Raw genomic sequence first — 24,844 nt, forward strand, 5'->3', positions numbered from 1 at the left:
TTTTTTCTTTATTTTTTTCTACCTGAATTTATAAGAAGAGAACTTTTGTCATTACTAGTTAAAGTTGTCTGAAAAATGTAGTAGAACAATTTTTGACAGAAAAAAAAATATTTTCAGAAAAAACATAGAAAGAAAAAAACTATTTTAAGATTTCCATTTTTTTCATTGGATTTTTGTTGTTATTTTTGTGTAACTTAGCAAATTATTGTTCAGAAGTACTGCTGTGGAATGTCTTGGGTATTGTTATAGGTGTTTGTTACTCATTTTTTCATCTGCAGTTAAATCTGCCCCCACTACTTCCTGTAAAACCATAAAACTATTTTTGTTTGAACAAATATAATCAGAGGAGCTTTCCAGCACAAATACTTATGCAATCAGTGCAAGGCATTGATCAAATCAGTGGTGTTAATAGGCCTAGTATAGCTGATGTAGAGGGGTCAGTCTCCATTTCTGAGTAGGTTCCTCTTTAGTTACGTATGCTCACATGATTTGTCTGGGAAGTGTAGCGTTCTGCTGACCACTCAACAATACCCACTTAATTTCTTTGACATGTTACAAAAATTTCTTAGTAGACAGCAGGGCTGTTAGCAAGATAAATTTATTCTGAAATTATATGCTACTTGCATTTGAAAATTATCCTGAAATCAGAACTGTTCTGACTTGTTATTAAGGCTCCTCATTTCTCGATTTGGTCTTACTTTTCCCTACAGCTCAAAGGAGTTGAACTAGTGAATAAAATTCCTCTGGTCCCTTCTGTAAGTCCTCGACTAGGTGAGATTCGAAATATTTCTCTCAGGATTACTCCTGACATTGCAAATGGAGAAATAGGCTTTATTAGCAATCTTCCGATTATTCTTTCTGAGCCAGAAGATTCCCCTGCCACAGAGGTAAGTAAGACTTTTTACATTGTCCATTGCTATGGAAAACTCACTTGAAAGCATAGTTTCCTATACTTACTATAGAATTTAAAAGTTACCATTCCTCCAAATCATGCCTAATCCCAAACATCACCTTGCTTTAAAAAAAAAAAATAAATTAAAAGTTTGTAAAAATATCTATTAAATAACAGAAAAGTGAAACTGGCCTTTGTTTTCTCTGTGGTTACCTAAAACCAGTAAGCATCTAAAATGGCTTAACCTTTAATGCTCACAGATCAAAAGACACTACAGATATTTTCAGTCTCACCAACTGTGAACATAGTAATGGAAAGTATCAATATAAATCCCAAATCAGATACAATCACTTCACATTCTTAAATTAGAACTGGTAATAGCCTTAAATACAATTGCACTGAACTGTAATTCCAAGGTAAATTTATGGTGGTTATGTTTAAAATGTAGGTTATGTTTTGAAGAAGTGCACATTCGTAAAATTTGTCATGTATATGTTTGTATGGTTGCTTAGTGATTTGCGGTATGAATAATCTGTCATCTGCACTAAGTGCCTGATAACTAGTTCAAGGTTTTATGTACATACACTTTCATCCATATTTTGATATCACGTATGAAGTTATATCTAAAAAAAGTTGAACATTTTTATGTTTATATTCAAATAGTAATTTACAAAAGAGTAATTTTTTTTCCATCTAGTCACAACAAATTCACGTTTCATAGGTTTCTATTGCATTGCATCGAGATGGGACTGATGGTCAAGCAACTGTGTTCTGGAGTTTGAAACCCTCTGGTATCAACCAAAAGGCAGTAACACACGATGATATAAGTCCCTTTAATGGCTCTGTCATTTTCTTATCTGGACAAAGTGATACTACAATCAACATTACTATTAAAGCTGATGATATACCTGAAATGAATGAAACAGTGTTATTAACTTTGGACAGGTATCGTAAATTCTATTCATATGCATCATATGCAGTACTCCATTTATATATTAAAAAATAGCACATTATTAATTGGAGGTATTGCTCGCATTGTGTCAAAAAGCATCTGAAGAATTATTAGGTTCTCGATTCAAACTGTGTAGGATTATTTTTTGACTGGAGACTGATGTAAGAAGCTATTTTGCATATATTATCTGATGACTTAACTCTGCCTATATTTTGATGAAAGGTCTGTGCTATTTTGAAAATTCTTTCAGCTCTGTTCTTTTTTTTATAGCTCTTGATCGTAATCTATTTTTCAGAAAAGTAATAGCAAGATAATGGGAAAACTGAGAACACTGAGAAGTCAAAAAACAGTTCTTCATTGCTTTTTGTCAGAAGAAGGTTTATATGTTATCCTGTTATTGCAGAAATAGTTTATTTGTTTGACTGACATGTTCTGTACCGTTTGCTCTTGATAATTAGGTACTTCAATCATAACTCCCTGTCTCTATAATATTGCAGGGTGATTAACAACATAGTCTTCTGCTAATGAGAATGCAGTGGTGTTGCTGAAGAATGATATTCTAGTCTCCTTTCTACAGTAGATCAGGATTATGGGGTAACCCAGACTGAAAGGGACGTCGGGTAGCAATACTATCTACATTTGAATGCTTCTCAGAACACTGAGAAGTAGTTTATATCCAGGAGTGTATTCCCTCTTTGAGTTACTAACAGGAAAATTATGACTTCTTTACATTTTCCAACAGCTTGCCACTCATGTTCTCATATTACTCATATTATGAGATATACTCGTATCTCATGTTATTAGTATAAGGTCCAAAAACCTTTTCTACTTTCGCTGGAAACGTACAGTGGTCTGCCTCCAGCAGCTTCCACGTTGAACATCTACTTAACCTCATCCAAAAGAAGTGGGTTTTTGTGTGTGTGTGTGTGTGTGTGTGTGTGTGTGTGTGTGTGTGTGTGTGTGTGTGTGTGTGTGTGTGTGTGTGTTGTGTGTGTGTGTGTTTGTGTGTGTGTGTGTTTGTGTGTGTGTGTGTTTTTTTACAGGAAGTGATAACTAGCTCTTAGGAATTTCAACAGCAGATACCCATGGTGATTATACATTAGCAAACGAAAGGCAAGGAGGTCTTCAAGCTATTGTTGATTAGAAAGTGGTCAATTCAGAGAGCATGCTTTTTTTAACAGCAAAGATGTTACTCCATTGCAGGATTGGCTTGCTTCATTAAACAATGACTAGTTAACGCATCTGACTTAGAATGATTTATTCCAAACTACCTTGGCTAGCCATTACATTAAAAGGTGAATCCTGAACAAGACAAAAACGGCAGGAGACTATTGTAAATAGTTCTCTGCTTTTCTTTCTGTGGATAAAACTGGTTTGAAGGAATTCATTAGTCTCAATCACAAAAGAGGGACAGTAGGAGTTAAATGATGGCTAAACTTGTGAGTGCAAGGTTGCCAAGAATGCAGAGTGGAATGAAAGGAAACAATTAAGTAGACAGTTGCGATGTTTGTTTATTTGCTTGTTTTCTCAATTCTGACAGCTGTGCAGATATATGAAGCCACGATTTTTTGCTGTTTATTCTGTGCAGTCTCACTATAGGCTATGTTCCAGGAAGCTGGAAGGGGGGAAGGAAGGGGGAAGGGAGGGAGGGCAGCAGGGAGGAAGCGGGAAGGGAGGGAGGGCAGCAGGGAGGAAGCGGGAAGGGAGGGAGGGCAGCAGGGAGGAAGCGGGAAGGGAGCGGAGGGAGGGCAGCAGGGAGGAAGCGGGAAGGGAGCGGAAGGAGGGAAGTGGACGGAATAAAGGAAACGGAAGGAAGGGAAGAAAGCGGAAGGAGGGAAGGAAGCCAGAGGGAAGCGGGAAGGGAGGGAAGGAAGCCGGAAGGAAGCCAGAGGGAAGTGGGAAGGGAGGGAAGGAAGTGGGAAGGGAGGGAAGGAAGTGGGAAGGGAGGGAAGGAAGTGGGAAGGGAGGGAAGGAAGTGGGAAGGGAGGGAAGGAGGGAAGTGGACGGAATAAAGGAAACGGAAGGAAGGGAAGAAAGCGGAAGGAGGGAAGGAAGCCGGAGGGAAGCGGGAAGGGAGGGAAGGAAGCCGGAGGGAAGCGGGAAGGGAGGGAAGGAAGCCGGAGGGAAGCGGGAAGGGAGGGAAGGACGCGGAAGGAAAGAAGCGGGAAGGAGGAAAGGACGCGGAAGGAAGGAAGCGGGAAGGAGGAAAGGACGCGGAAGGAAGGAAGCGGGAAGGAGGAAAGGACGCGGAAGGAAGGAAGCGGGAAGGAGGAAAGGACGCGGAAGGAAGGAAGCGGGAAGGAGGAAAGGACGCGGAAGGAAGGAAGCGGGAAGGAGGAAAGGACGCGGAAGGAAGATTTAAAGATAAATTTACTGATAAATTTATTTTAATTTGTCAAAATGATAATCATTAAGCGGTTGGCTGTTTAAATAGTCCTTGTGTATGACTAATTTTTGAGTGTTCATTCATGGAATTGAGAATGCCAGATCAGATTTATATACATCTACTATGACTTAAATTTCCTTTACTATACATAATAAAGAAAAATTGAAGCAACATAATATGAAAATCTTTATAATACTAGTGATTTCTGTGGTACAGTACAAGTTACAAGAGGGTAAAATTCCATCACCAGTATATTTGGAAAATAATGAGACTTGTGAGTTACGAAGCAATTTTTCTAAAAACTACAAATGTAAAATCTAGGTTTTGCTGTATTATTGTGAAATATCTGGCAGCCTTTTTTTTAACGTCTTTTTCATTAATGATGTTTACTGCATGTCAGAAGTTAGCAAATCATAGAAGAGCCATTTAAAGCACTGCAGGCTTTCAGTGGTTAGTGCTCAAGTGGTTTTTGCATCTTCAGTTACTCTCTGCATTGGGATGCAAAGAAAATCTAACATACTATATAATAGAGCTGTGATTTTCTCCCATCTTGGTGATTCCCTGTGGTTAGTTTTTGTCTCAAAACTTTATGTATCTTTCTTATTTTATTTATATTAAGTAATACATGCAATGCTGTTCGAGAAATCTCAGAGTAAAAGGATGGCTTTCTCTTCAGATCAGACAAAACAGTTTTGAAAATAGAATGTTGAAATGAGTGCTACTGAACACCTACTGCTTGTTTTTATTACTTCTAAAAATAATAACACCATATCTCTCCTGCTATGAGCAAGAAAATAAAATCATCTCCAAAATCAAATAAATGGTGGATTAAAGTTGGAGAGAAGTTTTTCCACTATAGAGAATCACTGTGGAATGTATTATTTGGAAAATCCTACTTTAATGCTATTCTTTATAGCTAGGTCCTGCCACTAATTAAATAAGTAGAAAATCCTGGGGGGGGGGGGGGGGAAGAATAATTTGCTTCATAAGTTTGTATTCACTATTGAGTAATATCCCACAAGCAATTTGGATTCACCTTTTTTGAGATACTCTAATAGAAAAGAGACTTTTAGAAAAGCATGGTTTTAATGACAGCAATGCAGACTCAGAAGTGCCATTCGGAATACTCACTGTCTGTTGGAATTCCAGTCCTCTTCCAAAGCTATCAACTTATCACATTCCATCTCTCAGTAAAAGTTGTTTTATTTGTATTTAGTAGATAACAACATTGAAATTCCCATGGTACCTTAAACTTAGTCAAAATTCTGCTTCGTAGTATTTTATAGCACTCTACTTATAAAAAAAAAAAAGAAATAATATTTTGAAACTCATTAGTTGTCCTAATTCGTCAGTAGTTCTTACTAATTAATAATGATTTTTTTAATTATTTTATTTTATTTATTTATTTATTTAAGAAAACATTTCCCTAATGGCCACTCATTTCATGTTAGAACTGCCATATGGGAAGTACACGTTTTGAGGCTGCATTTTTTTACACTAGCATTGTGAGCATTATCAGGGCTTGTAAACTGTAATGAAATGAACCTTTGTGTCCATGCATAGCCATTTTGCAGTAAAAGTTCAGGAGATAAAATGGCAAATGGCTTTTGCAGTGAGTTGTACATCCTTACTCTGGTCAAGTGTTCTCTTCAGTAGCTGGAGCTGCTTGACATGGTTAAGCTACAGTATAAAAGAAGCTGTTTTAACTTTTATCCTGAATGCCCTCTCTGTTGGTTTCTGAATAGCCATCTTTGTTCTGTTTCCATATTGCAGTGTTACAGGAGCACCTAAAGAGCTGGTTTTACAGATCATACAGAGTGAAGCAGGACTGAACTATGCAGCATGTGGCAATCAGGAAGTAGTTACTTTGTGATGAAGGGGAGGTGTATGAATGCCCTCTTTTTAGTTTGATGTTGTAAGTCTCAGGGGCTTTTGACCTGGAGGCTCTGTGGTGGCATGGGGCCTGGCGTCCAGTCCCATAACTTCTCTGGCAGGGCAAGGGCCTCACCAAATAAGGCCATGGCTACGGTGTCAGTCAAACTGGGAACGCAACTTAGTCAGACCTGGTGATGGTAGGCAGGGAGAGGCACAGCCCAGAGATCGCTACAGCAAGGAGGTGATTCCAGGCCCAGGTCCTGCCCTTGCTGAGTCCCAAGGGCACACCTTCAGTGCAGGACCCCTGGGACCATGGAAAAGGTGATTAAAACATATTGGATGAAGGGAAGTATTTAGGGTTCTGCCTTAAGGTCTAAGCCTCCTGCTGAAAGTTTTATGCTTCTCTTTGAGGAGTGCTTTACCATGTGCGGCTTAGCCCTCCTTGGACTTCGGCATCAGGATTTGAAGAGCATGCTGAAAAAGAAAGTACGCATTTCAATATGGCAATAAAAAAGTCTGAAAGATTCTATCGTGTGTAAGGTAATTTTATTACAATGTGATTGTCCAAAGCAACAGAATTGGGCTCTTTTTTTTCTGAGAAATAAATCTGTGAAAATAGTGGATAGTAAAACTTTTGGGCTTAAATTTAAAATGTACCTTACTAACTTATCTTTTTTTATTGCCAATTTTTAATTTTTCTTTGATTAATATATTCTGTGTAATAAGAATTTTTATATATACAATTCTTATGATGAGGGCATCATTTATTGTTGACAGCCGCTTAGAGTTGTAAAGCTAAGCCTAGGTGCTTCTATTCAATTTTTGTATAGGATGGTTTATGACTTTTTGAGGTAGTAACTAACATTACTATGTTAGAATAGTGATAGCAATCTGACCATTTTTTGATATCGTCCAGAGAAAACATGATCAGAGATATTAAAAAAATTAAAAAAAAAAAAATAAATGAAAGGACTGAAGTTTTCATAATGAGGCTTGTAAGGAGAACCTCAGAAATGGTATTTTCTCTTTTACCTTTTGTTGGACTGAACCTCACTGCTTGCTTCCTAATCTGAAAGCTCTCTAGCTTTAGAACTGACTTATATTGTGACCCTTAAATTATTCTCAGTCTTCCATGTCCTACCAAAGAGCACCTGGAGGTGTTTGAGATGCACACCTTGTGATACTCTTGTAAACTCTTCATGTGTGCTGTCCTGTTCCAATTTTTGTAATGCTACCATTACAACTATACCTTAGCACTACTCCTCAGTTGTTCTTAGCAGACTTGTTGTCTATGCTGTGTTTAGACTCAGGCACTGTAACTTTGTAAAGCTGAAAGAATACATATATGTGTATATTACTTTGGTAATATGATTACTTTGGTAATAAATATATCATAAAAATTGTCTTAAGAGAAGTTTACTATGGATTTGTGCTTTTTGTTACATAGCTATTACAACTACTTTTGTTTATAACTTAAAAAAAAAAAACAAAAAAAACTTTAGCAGATTGATGAAATACCCTATCAGAGAAGAATGTAGATTTTTTTCCTAATGGAGGGTGAAGTATTTGTAAAAGGGGACTGCTGCTGCATTTCTGAGTACACACAAAGACTAGTAATAATCTAGCTCTTTGAAGATGACTTAGTTTGTAATACCTTGAATGGGTCTTGGGATGCTGAATTGGTCAAGGGACATTTCTTGTAAGTGGGAACTGCCCACTTGCTAGCATTTGTCAGCAGGAAAATGACAAGCGAACAGGGTTCCCGTAAAATATACATTATAAGCTTTTGGAAAGTAAAAAGAAAAGCTTTATTATTTATTTATTTATTTATTTTATTTAAATTCTAGCAAGTGGTACTTTCATTCCATTCCCCATCCCCTTTCTTTCTTTCTTTCTTTGTCTCTGTGCTAACAGAGTAGAAACAGAAAGGTTTGTCGTGTACTTTGGGTAAGTGCATTGAACTGTTTTTTTGTGTTCAGTGAATCATTGCTTTATTTTAAATGTGGTTAGTTTCTACTTGTCTTTATCACTTCTTTTCTTCACAAGAATAACTTTCTGCATCACTTCATACAATGCATGCTTCCCCTTTGATGTTTCATTTGATGGCATGGGTTTCTGGCTTGAAAGCATTTTTTTTTATTTAAGATCTGTGAATGATGAAAGTTATGAATGCATGCCTCAGTGTTTGATATTTGAATGTTTGATGGAATAATAGATCAGTTGTTCAACACTGCCACAAATACAGTTTGCCCCAACTAAATGGCTGAAATGACTGGCACTACAGGAACGGTTTGTGATCAAAAATGAGTACTTATCTTATTTTTGAATAGCACAAATATAGTTTACGTTAACACATGTTTCTTTGTCTATCAACGTTTTTTAAAATGCCACAAGCATGAACATGTTCTTTACAGAGAGAGTGGTGAGGTGCTGGAACAGGCTGCCCAGAGAGGTTATGGATGCCCCATCCCTGGAGGTGTTCAAGGCGAGACTGAATGGGGCTCTGGGCAGCCTGGTCTAGTATTAAATGGGGAGGTTGATGGCCCTGCATGTGGCAGCAGGGTTGGAGATTCATGATCTTTGAGGTCCCTTCCAACCCTGTGATCCTGTGATTCTGTGATGTTACTTTATCAAATAGATAATTCTATATTTTGCATCTAGTGTCCTCCCCTCGAGACAGGTTGTTTTTTTTTTTTTGGGGGGGGGGGGGGGGGAGAGGGGAGGAGAAGGTTCTAGTTGTTTGTGGAGTACTAGTGGACATAGTCCTGGACTTAGTTTTAATATTGTATTTAATAGATATGATTCCTTTCTCAACAGAATAGTACTTATTGAAGTCTGGGTTGTAGTACAGTGAAAGCACAAAAATGCATACAATTTGGAGGTCTGAGACTCCTTTCAAAACAAAAGACTGACAGGGAATATGGAAGATGCAAGGGAATCTAAATATATAATGTGTAATAAATTATATAGAGGCTGTGAGCTCGAAGGTGTATTTTTGATACATCCTTCAATAGTATTTCTCTGGAATTCTGAAAGTAATAAATTTAAAACGAGGTTGTTGAAAATTACTGCTTCGGGGGAAAGATGTACAAGTAATGTACACATGTAACCCACTGATGTCACTGACTAGGATGAAGATGGTGTGGCATGGAAGACCAGAGATAGAAATCCTTTAACAAGAGGAATTTGAACTGTATTTTGTCAGCATATTTCATACTTGCACCATTCACCATGTGCTTTGAGACAGAAGGTTTGCTAGGAAGTAAGGAGAAAGGGCAATGAGTCCCTAATTAATGAGAACAGGTCCAACGCTTTCTAGAGTCAGAATGGGATCTGACAACCTATGGAGGTTGTCCCCACATCTTCAGAAAGCAGATAAACACGTATTTGAGCATGGAATCAGTATTGAGGGGCAATATGTCAATAGTAAGTTTTATAAGAGAAGCTAAGAGTGGAAGTATGTGATCATCAATACAGTGTTAATGTAAGTAGTTTTGGAATTTCATTTATGCTTTGATCCAAATACAAAGTAATACTGAATTTACATAACTTTGTTCTTTCACAATTCTGTTTCCTTTCATGTGTGTTCTGTCCATGTGTGATTAAAAAACAACTATAACAAAACACAACAAACAAACAAAAAAAAAACCCAAAACAGAAATAACAGCTGTAAGAACTAACTAGAAAACAAGGATTTTTAAAAATTATTTTTATAAATAAATAAAACATATTAATATTGAGACTTGCTTAATTTATTTATTGCAGATAACTGCTGGTTTTCATAACTTATTCAAAAACTTAGTCACTATTCTTCTGTCCTCTACATTTTGGATTTACTTGCCAAAGCAAATTGTCATTTGAAAAAAACCTCTTACCTTCTTTTCTCAGGGTCAGTGTGGAAAATCAGATACTGAAATATGGGTTTACTACTCGTGAAATCATTATTTTGGAAAATGATGATCCTGGAGGAGTGTTTGAATTTTCTTCCTCTTCGAGAGGTCCCTACAGTATCAAGGTAGTTAGATATCTGAGTTGTATCCCTTAAAACTTATAGGCAATTTGGTTTAAACAGAATGCTGGAAAAAGAGATGGATTTTCTGTTTTACAGGAAGGAGAGTCGGTTGAGCTGCAGATTGTTCGCACTAGAGGAAGTCTTGTCAGACAGTTTCTACGCTACACGGTAGAACCAAGAGACAATAATGAGTTTTATGGAAGCACGGGAATTCTGGAGTTTAAGCCTGGTGAAAGAGAGATCTTAATTACCCTACTGACAAGACTGGATGGGATTCCAGAGGTAAAAATTTATATTTTTTTCTCTTCAAATTGTGTTCATGGGCATACTTGGTCATGAGTTATTAAAATATAAATGGTTTCACCTGTGAATATTATCAGCTTTTATGTCGAGTTTCCAGGCTTTTTCTTATGTATGAGAAATAAATAAAGGAAGAGTGAGTAGAAGATCTGTAAGCAGACAAGTACCATGTGAAAGCATTTTATACATAGAAAGAAAAACAAAACCAACAGGTCTTGCCTGAAGAGTTTTTCTGATAGCCTTACTGATTTATAATCCCAGAAATCTGCAAAATCTGGGCATATTTCTGTCCTTACTGTTTGTTTCTGCTTTTCTTTATCCAGTTTCCTGTTCAATGTCTTGTCTATCCTGGATTCCATCAGAAAGTTTACATGGGTTTGGTTCCACCACAGATATATTAACATAAAATTTGGTTTTTGTGATTCAGCACTCTTTCCTGCCTTTACATACACATCTCCTTGCCATATTTGCATAAACAGTTGTGTTTATCTGACCCTGATAATGAGCTAAGCTGTCAAAATGCCAGCTTTACAAAATATAAAAATTTCAGGAAACTTAGTAATCTTTTTGTAGGGCCAGGTGATCATCAGCCATGCTTTGAAGGACAGGTGGAGGATTAAATGATGAGGGAATTAGGAGAACACAGAAATTTCAATTGCATAGGCTACACTTGAAATTCAGGCTTATTTTCTCTAAATGCTCTAGAGGAAAGAGACATAAAATGAGTTTGAATTACACTTGCAGAGGCCAGTGACAGAATTTTGTCAAGTAAAAGCTGGGTATTAAAACACTAAGTTTTTTAAAAGTTAATTCTTCATCTGCAATATGAGAAATAGTACTCCCTTCTTACAGCAGTATTAAAAGTCCGGCTAAGTAAGTAATATGTGTTGAGACACTCAGATAAAAACATGTAACAGGACTAAGAAATAAGAAACCTTTTTTATTTTCCTCTGTCTCCGAAAGTGACTAAATACAGAAACATATGGCAGGACATGTATATAATCTTCAGGAATATAATAATTTTCTCCATAATACTTTCTGAGCCTTGAAGGGTAGGTAGCCCAAGAATGTCTGAAATAATAATTGATATTTTTATCAATTATTTCCTCAGTGTTTTTTTTTCTTCAGTTAATTGGAGCAGTTTTGCTTACAACTTGGGTAAGGGTTTAGTGTTTGTGATATTCTAGAGTAGCGAATGCCGCTTTTAAACAGAACTCTATGTGAAGAACCACTTCATTCTTTTTTTCTTTTCTGGTACTGACCAGTGGGATTCGTTGAGGTCTCCCCAGTCTAGACTAATTCTGGCTTTCTAGATAAATAGCTGCAATTGTTCTAATGTTCCCTGAAGCTTTTTCTTATATAGGAAGTACCAACTTCCATTAGATTAATAAAGCCAACTAATTGATTCTTTCTAGATCAGCATGCTGTCTTTGCTTTCCCTGTTTCAAAACCAGGAATCTTAGGTAAAAAGACAACTTACATGTCAGAGAGTATTTCAAATATATCTGTGCAAGTGAATTTATATGATTCTAAGTTAAATATACAAGATATACAAAATAAATCTTTGCTTATAATTCTGGAGAAAATGGTGCTTTTTGATATAGAAAATTCTAATATATTTATTTTTTTTTAATCTGATAGCAGTGTACAAATACTTGTTGCATGTAGAAAGAGTGTGTGATTTCCCTTTGTTTAAGTTTCTATCTTTTTCTAGCTGACTGGAGACTGGGGACTATAGTCCATTTTGATGTTGATGTTGAATAAGTATTTTAATTTTGGCTGTATTTCTTTTCTCTAGTTGGATGAAATATATTCTGTGGTACTTAGTGCCCACAGTGAAATGCCCGGCAAACTGGGAAATGCCACAATGGTCAATATAACCATTTTAAAGAATGATGATCCACATGGTATCATTGAGTTTCTACCTGATGAACTAACAGTAGCAATAAACGAAAGTAAAGGAGAAGACATCTATACTGGTAATTCCTTTTTATTAGAATCACAGAATCATAGAATCATAGAATTTTAAGGTTGGAAATGACCTGGAAGATCATCTAGTTCATCCTCCCATTACCACTGCTACCACAAGCACTAAACCGTATCTCGCAGCTCCTCATTCAGATGCCTCTTGAACACTGCCAGGGATGGTGATTCCACCACCTCCCTGGGCAGCCTTTCCAGTGCCTGACCACATTCTGAGAGAAAAAGTTCTTCCTTATATCTAACCTAAACCTCTTCTGGTACAACTTACGGCCATTTCCTCGGGTCCTGTTTGTTGCTTGGGAGTAGAAACCCCTCCTCATCACAACCTCCCTTCAGGAAGTTGTAGAGTGCAATAAGGTCTCCCCTGAGCCTCCTCTTCTCCAGACTAAACAATCCCAGCTCCCTCAGCCGCTCCTCATAAGACTTGTGCTCCAGACTCCTCACCAGTTTCGTTGGCCTCTCTAGAGTTCTTTATCTGCTGTCTGCTTCTGCCAGACTTCTTTTCCACTTTCTACGATTGTGAATGGTTTATGGGCTGGTTTGGCCCGGTTCTGTGACTAGTGGGGCAGAGGGATTTTGCAAATCCACACCTCTGGACAAGGGAAACAGAAACCCCGAAAAATTAAAAACAGTGGCAGTGATCTGAGGAGAAACAAACTAATTGACTAAATATGGTATCGGAATGCAAGATAATGTCTGAGTGAAGTCTCCTTCTTTCCTTTTTTTTTCATTTCAGATGTGCTTACCTTTTTCATTTTGAATTCCATTGTTCTGAGTATGCCTGTGTATGTTTGCATTTTTAGCCGTTTACAGAGTTATTAGAAACCAAGGAAACTATGGAAATGTGAATGTGTCTTGGGTTGTTGATCCAGCATGTACCAATGATGTCTATCCAGAAGGAGGGACTATTTTCTTTGATAATTTGGAGTTTTCAAAAAATATCACCATTTACTCCCTCCCAGATGAGGTAAATTCTTTTATGCTGTTTTATGGTGAGAACAAAGAATAAGCGCTAAAATATTAGAATGCAGGAAGAGAATGAAGGAATGCCTACTTATCAAGAACTTGACAACTTACAGAAAAGATGAAAATACTTGGTTAGAACTGAGATAACTTCAATAAATTATAAAAGAATTTCAGAAATTGAAAAAAAGTTGAGAACTGAGTGTAACTATAGTGCGGTTAAGTTATAGGAAAGTACATTTGAATATAACTCATCCTGATAGCTGGAATCTTAATTTCATTGTTATACACTAATATATTTGAAGTAATATAAGAAAAATTGTGAATACTGAATGATAAATAAGTAATTCTGTAAAAATAAATTGAAAATATCAGAAGCAAGAAGCTGGAACATAACTTTTGTGTGATATGTACATCAGTAAAGATGAAGGAATTTACTTATTGATGGTAATTTATATGTAACTGTATGAACTGTCCTGTGTAATCACTTTTGACAAATGTACAGATTGATAAATATGAAATGAGTCAGGAATCTCTTGCCTATTACCCCATTTGAAATTTTTCAGTGTTTTGTATGCTAGAAATTAACTTATTAATACTTTCTCATTCAGGTACCTGAAGAGAGAGAAGTATTCATCATCAGCTTATTCAATGTTACAGGTGGAGCCAGACTGGGCAATATAACCAGTGCAATTTTACAAATTACAGGGAATGATGATCCCATTTATTTTGCAGGTTAGAAATTATTGTTTTTAAATATGGAAAGTGTACAGTACCTAAAACAGATATATATTTTTTCTTTTTAATTGACCAGGTAACTGAGAAATCCTTATCCCAACAGAACAAGTTGCATGTTTTCATTGTATTTAATTTGTTTGATTCTTTCATATACTGAGATTGGTTGGATTTCAAGGTATAAAATTATTCCTTTGTATCTGAAATTATTTCCATGCCTTTACTACCTGTACTTTCTATTTCACTGAAAAAGAATGAAGATTAATTACAGAGCAGTAAGAAAAAAAAGCAATTGCAAAGAACTCAGGGTCGAACTCAGGTGCATTTTTGGTTTTTGTATTTTCAGAACCTCTGACAGTGACTGTTCAAGAAGGAAGTGCTGCAAACTTTACAGTTTTAAGGAATGGATCTGTTGATGTTGCTGTTTCTGTCTGGTATATTACGGTCAATGGAGACGCAACAGCTGAAGAAGGAGACTTTGTTCCCAGTGAAAAGAGCAGCATCATTTTATTTGATATTGGAGAAAGAGAGCAGAACTTATCTGTGTATATTAATGATGATGATATCCCTGAAACTGATGAAACATTTTATGTTCTCCTTTTGAATTCTACAGGTAAAAGTAATGATCTGATGTATTCTTGGTTTTGCTCTCCTTTTGTTTTGCTGCAATTTTTTAGCAGCATGGTCTTATCATAAAATTTACTCCAAGACTTTCATAGAGTTGCTGTAAACGTTGGGTTTAGATTTTCATCTTGGATTTCATTTTTGTTAGAAACAAAATTTTTGTGGTGCAGTTGAGACCTTTCCTGCAAAACCAACTGAAGTGGAAGTCTCTTTTCAAATGTGAATGCTCCAAATTAGATGTACTTCAACTGAACTAGAATGACAACATGATTATAAAGAACTTTAAAACTGCAACTGTCTTAGTGAAAGAAGGATTCTTTTAGTTATTATTTTTTTTATTTAAAAGCGAACAGAAACAGCCGTATTTAAAGGAAGGCCATGTAAATTGTTTTCTGTTTTCTTTCTGTAGTAATAAAAAATAGTATACATTCTGGCACTGTGGACCACATGGTAAAAAAGAATTTATTACCATAGGAATAACATCCTCTTTTTTTATTATTCTTTTTCATAGTTATCAGTTAACAAAAAACAATCAAAATCATCCAGCATTCCTCTAGTTTTTCAAATACATATCTTTTTTGAATCTGTTGCGTATACAACATATACACTGTTGTGTAATATGCATGAGAATACAAAAGGGAAGTAAAAGAATTACATGAATTTTCCTGGTCTCTGATTGCTTAGTAAAGACCTTTCCCTCCAAAACTCGAGGTACTGTGGGAGTCATTTGCAATTTTGTTAACAAATTTAAATGATTTACTGTCCTATGGGTTTTATTATTCTGTAGCTGAGAGGTGTTAAGTTGTGAATGCACTACAAATCTTTTCAATCCCAAATAAATCTGAACTGAATGAGCCATCAAAGCAATAAGTAAGAGTTGGGGGGCTGTAATTTAATAAAATAAAGAAAGATGATCATAATTAACCAACAGACCATACCTTGAGATTATGTGACAGGTTCTCAGAGTAATATACCTACCAGCAATTCAAGCTGGAAGACCGAAAATTATATATCTAGGTGAGCACACCAAGCATCTTAGCTCCTGTTAGTCTGTGATGATCTAATCAATAAAACTAGAGAGTGACTCAGGTCACACTAAGATGGACATGCTGTGGCTGGTCTAAGATTGGCTCACAGAGCTGCACTGATCTCGAAGTGAATCCTGCCCTACACATTGGTAGCAGGCAGCCAGATGATAAGGAAATTTTAAGCAATTGTTTTGAATATCAGGCAGTTCATCTGTTTCCTGAAACCAACCAATCTTCATTGTGATACCCAAGTGTCTACAGCACCTCAGATCTAGGGAAAGGATCAGACAAAACTATAATTCTCTTTTCATGTTTCACTCTCTTTCTGCTTAACTTTCTTCAGTATCTATTGGTAGTTTCTTTTATTACCTCACTGGGAACATACAGTGGTTTCTGCCTGACACAGAATGGATATTCACAGTTCCCCTTTTCTTCTTAAAGGAGAAGCATGTCATTGTAGAGGCTGTCTAGAATCACCAAGAACACAAAATATTTCTGAATGCATTCCAGAAAGCAATTTCATTGATTTTCTTTCTGTGGTCTGTTACATGTATTGGCTTTGAGTGTTGCAGGCCTTTTGATAACTATATTGGGACTATTGTACCCAAAAGAAAATACAAACAGAAGTATATGAAGTTAACTGTGTAAGTACATCCTTTAATGTGGAACTGAATCTGGTCTGATGCTGCATAATAGGATGAAAAATGATATAGAACTGGAAACATGGTGTTAGGATTAACATCTCTACAGTGCTAATATGCACAATAGGAATCCTACAAACTTTGCATCATAATTATCTTATAATTTTTCATTTCAACTCTTATATGATACGAGTATAAACTCATAGACATTGCTCTTGGCTTGTATTTAGTTTAAATACAATACTTCTAGGTCTAAAGGAAGTCTGGGTTCTACGAATACCTTGATATTTTATTCTACACCTCTGAATATCTTATCATTTTTACTTGACCATCTGTTCGAACACAAAATATGACCTCTTATATAGTCCTTTTCCCTAGGTAGGGACAGCTACATGTAAGGATGCCAAGCAAATAGAACCATATACTCACAGTTCATATCATATATATATTTTCCTAAAAAATTGTATGTCTTGCTTATGATATATTACTTGAGGATTTTTACCCTGAATTATCTGTTATTGTATATTTCAAATGCTGTTTTTCACTGCTATATAATTGGATTTATAATTACCTACATTTATAATTACAATTCTGATTCCTCTTCCTCTTTTTAGGGGACACTGTTATCTTTAAGGCTGGAATGGCTACAGTCATAATTGAAGCAAATGATGACCCTAATGGAATTTTCTCTTTGGAACCTTTAGAAAAGGCAGTGGAAGAAGGCAAAAGTAATGCTTTTTTGTAAGTAGCTTTTAAATAATATTCTGCACTTTTTTGGAATTGCTGTATGTGCTACTTTGCAAACAGTACTTTGATCTAATTCTGTGAAAGTATGTACTAATAGAATTGTATTGTAGAAAAATAGCTAAAAATTTTTTTGGAATACATTATTTGTAATGTGTGGAAGGCATGAATTGTAATATATTAAAATAGATCGTAAATGTAAAAAAGCATACAGACTTATGTTGCATTGTAAATACGTAAGAACACAGTGTTTTTATACACTCAGCACTTCTCCAAGAAGAATCTTACTGAGCGTAGTGTAACCTCTGCTAATGGGGAAGTAAAAAACTTTTTCACAATAGCTAAATAAGACTGTGGCTATAGATGGTTTTTGAAACTTTCACTTACAAATCCATACTATTCTTTTTTTTTTTTTTTCTACTAGGCTTTTTTCTTTTATCTATTAATTACAGATTGAAATCTGTTCTCACATTCCAGATGTGAGTACCTTCTAGGCTGAAAATACTCTTCACTAATCTGACTTTTGGTATTTTTCTTTCTGCTACTGAATTGCATTCAAAAATGAGAAGTGTTGAAGAAATCGTAGCATCATAGAATTCTTAAGACTGGAAAAGACCTCTGAGATAACCACATTCAAACCCAACCCATCCCACTGAGCCATGTCCCTTAGTGCCACATACTCAGCATCTTATCTTGTTACATAATAAAGTAGTAAATAAACTTAGTATGGGATTATATTTTGATGAAAATAATGACTTTTTTTTTCTTAAGAAATCTCTAGACTAGATATAAAGAGAAGTTAGATCATCATAAATATGGCAGGGTGAATAGTAAGGGAAAAGGCTGTTTTTATATATATTTTTAATGATCCTTTACATATGTATTTGATTTTCATTTGTGAGCTTGTGCTCATGGCTACATGTCTTAACAATAATAATCACATCTTGTTTTCACTTAGTATATTCTTAACCTCAAATAAGGCATAGAACATAACCCTACTTTAATACCAGCTTAAGAAGAAGTTGAAGGAGGCTTGATGACTAATAGTGAACTGTCTGCAGTTAACTGTAGATGATTCTCTTTCCTGTCTAAAGGTGTTTGAGTATATTGGTTTTTACTGTTGACTTTCCGAAGTATTATACATTCATATTTATTATTTACATGCTAGAAATACAAGAAAAACGATGTTTGGGCCTGCACAAGCAATTTTTTTTCTGGGTACATATGATATACCTGGAAATACTACAGAATTGCAGGTGTTTAATTGGACTTATATTTATTATTCATTATTATTTAGAGCATTGTATGTTGCTTTTCCCTGTAAGGAAGATTGGAGTTTTCATGTTTTCCTTTTTTACTGAATACTGATGCTTACCTGCCAGTACCAACTCTTTCTTGTATCGCTGAACAGGATTTTGAGACACAGAGGACATTTTGGCAATGTTTCTTTGAGCTGGCAGCTGTTCGATAATAACTCCACGCTGAGGCCAGGAGAAGAGTTCTACGAAACTTATGGAACTGTATTCTTCGTGGATGGTGAAAGATCAAAGCCAGTAATACTACATGCTATTTCAGATAGAATTCCTGAATTCAATGAATTTTACCTTCTAAAGTTGGTGAATGCTTCAGGTATGGTCTTCCATATCACCATTCACTTCATACCTGGTAGAAAGGAATTATATTTAATCAATCAGAAAGAAACCAGCACTAAAAAGAGCATTGCTTTGAATCATGTCTTGATATCCAATGATTTTCTGGTAACGTTTTAGGTTTTATTTTTCATTTAATATTAAATTAGGTATATGAATATGGTTAGTTCCTGAATTATACTGTTAGACATCCTTTAAAAAGGATGCCTCTCCATTTCTGAAATGAAAATGTAGTAGTTTCATTTAAGAAACAGAGCAACCTACATTTCAGAGACATGATTATCCATGCAGAAGAAGAAATATTAAAGATATTAAAGACTATGCATATCTACTGTAATAGAGTTCCTTTATTTTTTTTTTTCCCTAGAGGAGGTAAACCACTTGTAGACACCACTTCATATGACATAAATTACAACTTCAGATTGCTACTGGGTGTATTTCCTAATCTGGATTCATTCCACCTCAGTACTATTTATGGTCTTCTGTACCCTGGTGCAACTGAAAATGTGTGTTGACCTTTCCTGTAAGTGAAATCCATATGGGTGTACAAAAGATTTCCTACTTAAAATAGGTAGATCACTGTACACTTTGATCATGGAGATTTTACATTTACATCAGGATCTTCGTATCATCAATTCTTGTGGAGAAATAGATAACTAGTATCACAAGTTGTCAACAGTTTTAATACACAATTCATCACTGATTTTGCAAGGTATATATGCTTCTGTTTCTGAAGCAATGAACAAGATTTTGCCATTTCATAGTCAAGTTTTGGAGTAATGTAAGAACTGATTTTGGCCCCATACTTATCAAGTGAAACAAAAGTTGACTAATTAAAAAAAGCTGGACTTAATCTTTTAGTTGAAAGACATCTTTGTGTTTTGCAACTGAAAAATGACTTAAGAGTTTTGCTATTGAAATTGTGCCATCACCAAATAATACAATTAAATTACACAATTTTGAAGTTAGATGATTTGCTAGTATTCAAGAGGATCTTAAAGGAAGATTTGAGCCTTCTAAAAAATGTATTTTATTTAAGAATTGAAGTACTTGATAAGTTTCTTCCTGATCATGTTTGAAACCAACCATTAACTTTTACTCTAACTTCTGTTACATAGGTGGATCTCCTGGTCCTGGTGGCCAGTTGTCTGAAATCAACCTTTCTGTAATCGTCATGATCCCTTTCAATGATGACCCTTTTGGAGTGTTTGTTATAGATCCAGAGAGCCAGGAGAGAGAGATTGTGGAAGATACCCTTTCTGAAGATGATCTTTCCTATATTACAGACTTCACCATCTGGAGACAGCAAGGCACATTCGGTGTTGTCCGATTAGGTTGGGAAATTCTGTCTAGTACATTCTCAGATGGACTGCCAGCAATGATAGATTTCTTATTGCTTGGATCCTTTCCAAGTTCAGTCAAATCACAGCCCCACATGAGGCGCCATCACAGTGGAACAGATGCTTTATATTTCAGTGGAAAAGGGGATGCATTTGGCATTATTGGTCCTGAAGATCCATACAATGGAAATACCGCACTAACCAATTTTACATTTTCAGCGTGGCTAATTCCTAATGTCAATACAGATGGGTATATAGTTGAAAAGGACAGTGATAATGGGACTTTATATTACGGCGTGAAAATCCAAACAAATGATTCTCATGTTTGCGTAGTTCTTCATTATACAGCATTAGGATCCAATATGACATATATGGCCAAAACAGCAATCATGAAATACCTGGATGAGAATACTTGGCTTCACCTTTTGATTACTCTCGATGACAGTATAATTGAATTTTACATTGATGGAATTCTAGTTCTAGGAGGAATGAAGAGTTTGAAAGGAGAAGCGATTGTTGATGGTAAGCCAGCAGATTTCATTGTACTTTTCTTTACATGAAGTTCTGAAATGCACAGAAGAGTGTAGCCCCTTGAGAGCTGGAGGCAATATAGTGAAATGATTATATCTGATTAGTTTATTGAAAGAACAAGGAAAAAAATTGAAAGAAAAGGAAAAAATTATTTCAGGATTTTTAAAAAGTACATGGAAATTAGACATGGAAAGAAAGCTTTAAAAAATTCAAACCTATAATGAGCTTAGACTATAAAAATTTGAAAACAAATCAACAATTTTTTTTATATTATATGTATATGTCATGTACATTTACTGCTTTTACATACTACATTTTACTGCTTTTTACATACTACATTTACTGAAATTAATAATTTCAATAAGATTTAGCTACAAGGAATATACTGAGTTGCTAGAACACATTCAGAGAAGGACAATGAAGCTGGAAAAGGAACTAAAAGAAAAGACATGGCAGGTGAGGGAACTAGACGTGTTTAGTCTGGGAGAAGGCTGAGGGGAAACTTCATTTTTCTCCACAATGACCTGACAGAAGCTTGGAGTGAGTATGGCAGTGGTCTTTTGTGTCAGGTGGCAAGTGATAGAACATGAGGAAGAGGCCTCAGGTTATTCCAGGGAAGGCTGAGATGAAATATCAGGAAGAATGTATTCATGGAAAGAGTAGTTATATAGACTATAACAGTCTTCTAAGGTCGAGTTGTCATCTCTTGTATTTAAGAGACATGGTGCTTAGGGACGTGATTTAGCGGTGAACTTGTATTATTAGGTGCTGGGCAGACTCATTATTAGTTGTTGTGGTTGCTCATCTCTAGAACTGCCCACTCAGTGTCATATGTATAACAGTACACTGAAGAGTTCGATTTTTGCTTCTTTGTTTTCAGAAAAGCAGCTGAGAACAGCTGAGATGTTAGCGGAACAGAGTAGAATAGAGTGCAATAGAACAGAGAAGAATAGAGTGGAACAGAAAAGAGTGGAATGAAATAGAATATCAGAGGATAGGATAGAATTGAATGGATTGGATTGGGATGGGATGGAATGGAATAGAATAGAAATTAATATGAGTTATTGGCTTAGTATGTTTGTAAAAAGGCAGCTGTGAATATATAATATGCTGAATAGTATAATCGTTCAGAGACATAGAAGTTTTAATGCTACTGTGAAAAGCATTTGGAATCTGTGGATCCTTCCTGTAATCTGTACAGCTGAGTCAATGGGTGAAACCTATGTTCAGAAATGCTAATACAGAGTTTATGAGTATTGTGACAATGGATCAGTAAAGAGAGTCAAAGTAGGATTTGTTAAGCAAAACAGGGAATGAAAGGAGTTGCAATTCAGTTCTGTAAATCTGTGGAGGTAAGGGGGAGCCTCTGGCCTCTAAACCTCATAAAAGTAAGGGATTGTGACCATGTTAGGATTAATGTTAGGATTAATGGAATGAAGAAACTTGGACAGTCTAAGATGGAATTGCTTGGCTTGTGATAATCTCACTGAAGCTCTGAGTTGAGGTTCAAAGAACCTCCTCATTTTTTATTTCAAGATCAATATGTTTCCAAATTCAATAGTAGTATCAATATACTACTGATATTTTAACAAAAAGTACAATTTAATTACAGACTTCTACGACTTCAGAGAAAAGCAGTAATGTGAGAAAAATTATAATTTTCTTCTCAGGTCCAGGAATAATAAGAATTGGAGCAGGAATCAATGGCAGCAGTAGGTACACAGGGCTAATGCAGGATGTAAGGCTTTATGAGCGTAAATTGACACGCGCAGAGATCTATGAACTCCATGCAACTCCTGCAAAAAATGATGTCCACCCTGTCTCTGGATATTTGGAGTATCAGCAAGGAGAGACCAATAAATCATTCATCGTGTCTGCAAAGGATGACAATGAGGAAGAAGGAGAGGAATTATTCATACTAAAGCTCATTTGTGTGCATGGTGGAGCTCGGATTTCACAAGAAAATACCACAGCAAGATTAAGAATACAGAAAAGTGATAATGCTAATGGTTTATTTGGCTTCACTGGAGCATGTATTCCTGAGGTAAGATGGTCAAAGGAAAATTGTAGGTGAAGTTCTATGCACAGAAAAGTTCATTACAGGACCAGCTGATGTCTTAATTTCAACATGAACAAAGTCTTAATTTCACATTGTTCGGCATCAGTTTGGTTAATACTAGCAGTGGTTGTTTTTTGTTTTGTTTTGTTTTTTTTTGTTCTGTTTTGTTGTTTTGTTTTATTTTTTTGTTTTTTGGGTTTTTTGTTTTTTGTTTTTTTAGTTTTTAAGTTTTTTTTTCTTTCAGTGTACTGTGTAAACTTGCTACTTTTCGGAGCAGATAGAAATAGATATAAATAATCTACTTTAATCAGGTATGAGAGGAAGAACATGACTGCTGTTCTTATTAGTACTGTATTATTTTGGAGCAAAAAAAATGATATAGTTTGTGAACTGGGAGCTCTTACAGATTTTTAATTACATTCTGTTTAGTCAGAGTGCTAGTGTGCAACGTTTTTTAGAATAACTGCACTGCCTGAGTGATACTAGTTTTCAGTTTGGCTCAGTTTGCTTTTTGTGTGCCTACCATATACTATGATAATGGATTCTTTTAGGTTCAAATGCCACTGAGATACATAGATGCCACAGATCATCAACCAACCATAAAGAAAAATTTAAAATGTATATGGTATGTTAATTGTTTTGCACCTATCTTATGTCCATTTCACCAAGGAAGCATTAGAACTCTTACTGATGATGCAGGAACACAGCAATGGTTTACCAGTAGTTTAACTTTGTGTGTATCCATTTACTAAAAAGCTGAAGTCATATGCAGTATCCACAGTGTATCATATAGCATCCCTGAAATTTACTTAATTACTATGATAACATTAACCTTTCTGGAAATTTTCAGATAAAATTATTTTCTATTTCAATATTGCTATCATTCATCTCTAAAACATATAGTCCATGTGAATACATTTACAAAGATGTGAAATTCTTGCTATGTGTTAAGATAAACCTGTAAGGAGGACTGTAGCATAGAAAATTCTAAATTCTTTTGAATTATGATGGTAAGTTTAATGTATTTATTTTTTTCTATGGTGTTCAGAAAAGGGATGACCCAAATCTTTCTGCAAATTATTGCTAAGGAAAATTAAAATAAACAGCCTTAATATAAAGTAGTTTGAGTTGCTTTTGACTTGTATATTTCAAGCATATTGATTCTGTTTCTGACACACAGCTTTGGGAAAGAGATTCTGTCCAGAATAAACCTGTGTTGCTATTTACCTTAGTCCCAGGGGATGCATTAGAAATTGTTGCAAATTCCAGTAGGATTGTTCTAACTGCCATCAAGGTCAGTTTCAGCTTCCTACAACTCTAAAAGAACTAAAAATAACATGACATTGACTTTTTTTTTTTCAGCTGAACATTTGGCTGACATTAGAAAATTCTATGTTATGCATTTATTGTCTTGATTTACTCTTACATAAACAAACATTTAAAATTCTTGCTTTCTTCCAGATATCTGATGAAGGTTCCACTATATCCTGCGTTGTGGAGCGTACAAGGGGAGCACTAGACTACGTGTATATAAAGTACATTATCTCACAGGTTGATTCCACTGGCATTAATTACTCTGTTACCGATTTTTCTAATAGCAGTGGCACTATCGCATTCCTCCCTTGGCAGAGATCAGAGGTAAACCCTACCTTCCTATTAACTATTCATCCTGTCCTTTACAAACCTGCTGGAGAATACCTTCCGAGGGTCCTTGACAGGCTTTCATATCAGAGTGTTTATCTCACATATCTTTTGTCATATTTTGCTGCACTTCTTTTTTCTTTTTTTTTTTTTGTGTGTGTGTATACCTCAGTTCAGGAGTTACAATTTGTGCACGTGTACTTGATTGCACATAAAGTTAAATAAATGTATTTATACAATATATAGAAATGAATAACCATATTTCTGTACATGTGTATGTATACTTTTTAAAGTGCAAATAGTCCAGTAACTTTTGAAATTTATCACTTTTTGAATTGAGTGCTGCAACCCAGATTTCACAACAGTTAAATAGCAGTGAAGTTAACTGCTGGTCTTGCACCCAGCTTCTGTCTCCTTTTGCTTGAACTATTTTAATAAATTCAGTCCCGACCTGCAGCACAGAATTTTTGGTTATTTGAAGTGATGTGA

At 35.6% G+C, this 24,844-nt stretch overlaps 1 protein-coding gene across 1 annotated transcript in view; it reads left to right on the top strand.

Annotated features, from left to right (window-relative positions):
- Window positions 1-24,844, top strand: part of ADGRV1 (adhesion G protein-coupled receptor V1) — a 250,291-nt gene that overhangs the window by 26,994 nt on the left and 198,453 nt on the right. The window contains exons 10-23 of the mRNA XM_085214084.1: window positions 711-887; window positions 1,614-1,837; window positions 8,020-8,052; window positions 9,994-10,120; window positions 10,214-10,399; window positions 12,216-12,396; window positions 13,204-13,367; window positions 13,975-14,098; window positions 14,445-14,711; window positions 17,006-17,132; window positions 18,547-18,764; window positions 19,903-20,646; window positions 22,326-22,699; window positions 24,176-24,352. Of these exons, the coding sequence (XP_085070210.1) occupies window positions 711-887; window positions 1,614-1,837; window positions 8,020-8,052; window positions 9,994-10,120; window positions 10,214-10,399; window positions 12,216-12,396; window positions 13,204-13,367; window positions 13,975-14,098; window positions 14,445-14,711; window positions 17,006-17,132; window positions 18,547-18,764; window positions 19,903-20,646; window positions 22,326-22,699; window positions 24,176-24,352 (3,123 nt within the window). The remainder of the gene's footprint in view (window positions 1-710; window positions 888-1,613; window positions 1,838-8,019; window positions 8,053-9,993; window positions 10,121-10,213; window positions 10,400-12,215; window positions 12,397-13,203; window positions 13,368-13,974; window positions 14,099-14,444; window positions 14,712-17,005; window positions 17,133-18,546; window positions 18,765-19,902; window positions 20,647-22,325; window positions 22,700-24,175; window positions 24,353-24,844) is intronic.

Source organism: Meleagris gallopavo, chromosome Z (genome assembly GCF_905368555.1).
Source record: "Meleagris gallopavo chromosome Z, MGAL_WU_HG_1.1, whole genome shotgun sequence".
Lineage (NCBI taxonomy): Eukaryota > Metazoa > Chordata > Aves > Galliformes > Phasianidae > Meleagris > Meleagris gallopavo.